The 5,060-nt window shown below is 39.5% G+C and overlaps 1 protein-coding gene across 1 annotated transcript in view; it reads right to left on the reverse strand.

Moving 5' to 3' along the window:
• Positions 1-661: 661 nt before the first annotated feature.
• Positions 662-5,060, reverse strand: part of LOC109472021 (circumsporozoite protein-like) — a 7,874-nt gene continuing 3,475 nt past the window's right edge. Inside the window, exons 3-5 of the mRNA XM_019771593.1 lie at positions 3,841-4,200; positions 1,468-1,683; positions 662-858 (exon numbers count right to left, since the gene is read on the reverse strand). Of these exons, the coding sequence (XP_019627152.1) occupies positions 662-858; positions 1,468-1,683; positions 3,841-4,200 (773 nt within the window). The remainder of the gene's footprint in view (positions 859-1,467; positions 1,684-3,840; positions 4,201-5,060) is intronic.

Raw genomic sequence — 5,060 nt, forward strand, 5'->3', positions numbered from 1 at the left:
CAACTCGTTTTGTAGTTGTCACTTGTGGCAGCACAGTTGTTATCTTTGGCAGCACAGTTGTTACTTGTGGCAGCACAGTTGTTATCTTTGGCAGCACAGTTGTTACTTGTGGCAGCACAGTTGTCACCTTTGGCAGCACAGTTGTTATCTTTGGCACAACAGTTGTCAACCCCGGTAACACAGTAGTCAAATTTGACAGCACAGTTGGCTGTGCTTCTTTCCAAGTCAAGGTTGGGGAGATGCTCGTTTTTAGAAGAAGCTCGGGTGCAGGTGACTTCGTGCATGATGTGATCTTCCATAAAAATGTAGTTGATGCGACGACTGGAACTTCCTTTATCTTGTTAAAAAAACAAATCAATAAAGCTGCCGTTAATATTTTCTGACCATTACAGAGGTTCTTTTAAGTACAAAGATGCAAAACACCCATTCATGTATTACTCTGAGTTGGTACTCTGAAAGATTGCCTTCCCGAAGAGCAAATGGCTGTGTAAACTTGTGTTTTTATCAATGACAAAAATTTGCTTCCAGCCTGCCCAACGGATCTAAGACGTCAAAGTAGTGTGATCTTGATAGTAACAGGAGAAATAAGTACGAAATTTTTGCCCAAGGGTCTGGTGGTGCTGTCTAAGTAAACAAAGAATGGATAATATCATGACATCAATTAATACTTGAGACTCACGAAGTGGATCCCAGCATTACTTTCAGATGATAAAGTTGTAAGTATGACAGCAGACAGTCCTGCAGCAATCAAGGTCGCTACTGCAACAGCGATGGTGACTCCACAAAGGAGACGGTGACGGAGAAACTCAGCCCTGCACCTTTTAGCAAAGCCACGGATGTCTTCTTCCTCCGAGTCATCTGTACGAATAAGAAATCGTAGAAATTCCGGGAGTACCTTTGGATTCCTCGAATTTATCAAAGCGATCTAAGATATTGTAAGATGTGATTTGATCGGGACTAGGACCGAAACTGGAGCCGGGTCACTCAAGGAATCCTCGGCTTGCTGAATTCCCCTTAACGTCGACCTCTATTCCCTGATAACCTTTAACCTCACCTTGTTCCCCGTTTGACCTTTTGACCGTCTTTCATTTTCTTCTCCCTATCCTCCGCTAACCCGCGCGTTGTCATCTTACCCTTCCTAGACAAATTTAGACAAAAACCCACAAAGAACCCCACCACCACTACCACCACCAAAAAAATCAGTTACTTTATATTTAGAATGGGCAATTAGTCATCTAGGTACGTGTGCCTCAAGTTAGTGATGAAGTGTTAATGGACTGCATATTCCTCAGTGTACAGTATATGGTTTCATAAGGTCTGTGATGGCCTGAGTTATCCACCGAGTGAGCGCGGCGAAAGAGTTAACTAGGACTTGGCCTCGATCGAAATTACAACCCACAGAAAGCAAGGCCACTTAATCTTTGCACTGGAATATATTACAGATTACTTAAAAAGGAAAAACAAAACCTCCGTCATCAGGTTGCCGACCACCAGCTTCAGTATCGTAGACGTGATTGTCGGGATCGTAGTTATTGTACACATGACTGTCGGTATTGTCGTTGTTGTACGTGTGGCTGTCGGGACCGTCGTTGTTATATACGTGGTTATCGGTATCGTCGTTGTTGTATACGTGGTTATCGGGATCGTCGTTGTCATCATTGAAATCGGATGGACTTTCTCCATCTGAGGAAAAAGTTACTTCTACATTTGATGAAATATGAAAATAGTATACTGGTTTCAAGGGGCTTTGATGTTGATTGACATTAGGGTGTGGGATAAAAAGTGGCGCCCAGAAATGAATTGAGTAGCAACACTGATTAGTTTGATAAATAGCAAAACAAACAAAAGGGCTTAGCGCTGATTTGATGTACTTTATTGAAACTATAACAACACAATTCACGTCGGACACAGAAAGCTGTTGCTGATGTTGTGTCCCACACATAAAAACAAATACAGGACAGGACTTATTTTTTAATTAACCCTAAGCAGTATACCTGGGGTACCTGCGGACCCCGGCATTCTGTATCCTGTAATATTTTTGTTTCTAGAGATTTTGATACATTGCCGTTCTTAAATATTACTTTATACACTTTATACTTCATCCATTTTATACATATTAATGAACTTATCATAGGAATACCAAGATTTCAATGAATAAAACAACTTCGGTGTAATTAAGACGGCATATGACATCTTTGTAACGTCGTTTATATGATTTCTTGGCGTAAAATCATTAATTTTTTTCGTTAAACTCAGATGATTAAAACAAAACTTCCAAAAATGACCTTAGTATTTATGACTAAATATTAAGGTCTACTAAGACTTATGTTGCCCCTAGCAACAGCACTGAAGTCAAAATTACGTCATAAAATGACGTATTTCATTTTCCGCCAGCTTGGATAGTCAATCATGAATTTTTAAAATTTCATGTTTTTAAGATACAGCCTGAAAATGTAATGCAAATGGACTAATGATGTTCATATGAACTTTTTATGTGAACAAAATTGTGAAAAGAACGTCGTTACAGCGGAGCAAAAAATATGGTCCGCCATCTTAGATTTTGATTAATAGTGTCATAAATTTTGCATATATTATAAATATTAAATGATATAGTTTATATTTATCATATAAGATGTTATTAATGTTAGAAAGAAAGGGGATTCAATATAAAACCCAGAAAAGTTTTATGTTTAAACCAAAATTACTGAATTTTTCAAAAACTGTCAGAAACCCCGTGCCATAGCAACACGAAAAATCATTTACTTATGTTATTAATATGAATTTTAGTCCAAATACATTTTAGGAAAAGTCTTCAAATTTGATGGTTCTAACGCAAGCCGTTTAGGTGAGATCAAAGTTAACGCGGGCTTTTAAAGCCCCCATTGGTCTAAATAGGATTCTTAAAAAAAGTGAATTTCTCGTTTTCTTCCATTTTTCACAAAAAAAGGAAATGTTAAAATATTTGATTTTTGTACGTAATATGGACTCAGGGGTTCACAAATCAATTCAGCAAAACAATGGACCTATTACATTATTTCTTCACAGTTTGTTTAATATAGATAATTTAGTTGTGACAGTAGACGAAAGTAGTATATGTAATACTACACAAACACACACACCTGTACAATATAAACATCGATTTACCACAAACTGTCCCGGCATTCATTGCGGTAAACAAGCTGCTGACGTAATAATGTAATAGGTCCATTGAGCAGGTAGCATGCTGATAATTTCTACCTAAGGGTGACATATTAAGTATTCTGGGAAGGCGTACTGTTGAGGGTTAAGTGAGGAAAGTCGTATATAGTGTACTTTCCAACGGCACAAGATCAGTAGCATGTCAGGACTCGAACCCTGGACACCCTGGTCCTGAGACGAGCACTCTGTTATTACGCCACACGACCCCGCACGGTTGGAGTCATGTTAATTTTACTACCAGTATGTATTGCCATTAGCTATGTTCAATTGAAAAAAACCCACAAGAATTCGTAAAATTTATCTTACAGGTAAGTATTTTTAATTTTCACCCAGGCAAAATATACCTACTCTTAAGTTTACCCAGTTAGCTTTCCTAACCTGTTGATCTGGCAATCTGCTTTTTTGTCGTCCACCCACCCATGTCTATCCGGATAAAATATACATACAGACCTACAGATCACCAAGCCCAATACTTGCATAGTATGCAAGTATAATGTAACCACAAAGCACCTGAGTGAAGCGTCACATTGTCCTGGTTATGTTTTCATGTTTTGATGAATAAAAATAACACAAAGTAAGACAAGTGCTGCTGAAAACATGACCTTTTTTGAGAAAGCGCGTAAGAAGACATGTGTACGGTACCTTCAGGCTGTCGGCCACTAGGTTCATGGTCGTTCACGTGACCGTCGGGATCGCCGTTGTCGTTCACGTGGACGTCGGGATCGCCGTTGTCGTTCACGTGACCGTCGGGATCACCGTTGTCGCTCACGTGACCGTCGGGATCGCCGTTGTCGCTCACGTGACCGTCGGGATCGCCGTTGTCGCTCACGTGACCGTCGGGATCGCCGTTGTCGCTCACGTAAACGTCGGGATCGCCGTTGTCGCTCACGTGACCGTCGGGATCGCTGTTGACGTTCACGTGACCGCCGGGATCGCCGTTGTCGTTCACGTGACCGTCGGGATCGCCGTTGTGATCGTTGTCATCGACCATTTTCCCTTCATCTAAAGGGAATTTTTTTAAACAAAAAGCAGCTTAAGTAGAAATGCCAAAAGGGAGTTCTCAAATTTAATTGAATTGCACGTTTAGTAAATTATAATTTGCTACCTTAATCAAATGATGATGATGATGCTGAATCAAATTAAGGAAAAATAACTCAATCAACAAAACATAATTTTGGTTTTACAGCAGTGTGTGTAAACAGTAAATCGTAAGTACATGTAGACTATTGTCATCAAGCAGTAGTGGTGGACTGGGATGTAGAAGTTGGGATCCCTGTGTACAGGTGATGTCATTGCAATTGGGTCAGTATCAGTAACGTCTGACTCTTTGTAACAAGTTATCCGGGAACTGACATAACGTGTAGCTGAAACCGATTAAACAACTTCACCTTAATAATGTACATTTCGACCAACATTACAAAAAAAGACCCGAAAAAGAGAAAGTCGTGGACATCCTCCCTTAATAAAATCGTTCGTGGTTTTGTTTTCTTTTTGTGTATTTTTGTCCCTTATGTTGATAAAGGTATTTTGAGTAAGTTTTACCATAATGATACAATCTATCTTGAATATTAATGATTTTGTTGTGGCATATTGTTGTTTTGATGGAAGAAAGGGGTATGGAACACATTGTGTTAGGAGGTGTTGTTATCTACATATGCCACCAATCTGACCCCATTCCGTGCTAATGATGACCCAAGCAGCGTACTGCTGTCTGGTGTTTCTATGCGATGCTCATTCCCATAGTCTGTTTACTTTAAGAGATAACATACATTGCCTGTAGGCTCCACACGCCTATGAATAGACTTATATTAAGGTTAATGACCTGCCAGAACAACACTCTATTATATAAATAGTGGGTGTGA

Source organism: Branchiostoma belcheri, unplaced genomic scaffold (genome assembly GCF_001625305.1).
Source record: "Branchiostoma belcheri isolate BF01 breed outbred unplaced genomic scaffold, Haploidv18h27 scaffold261, whole genome shotgun sequence".
Taxonomy (NCBI): domain Eukaryota; kingdom Metazoa; phylum Chordata; class Leptocardii; order Amphioxiformes; family Branchiostomatidae; genus Branchiostoma; species Branchiostoma belcheri.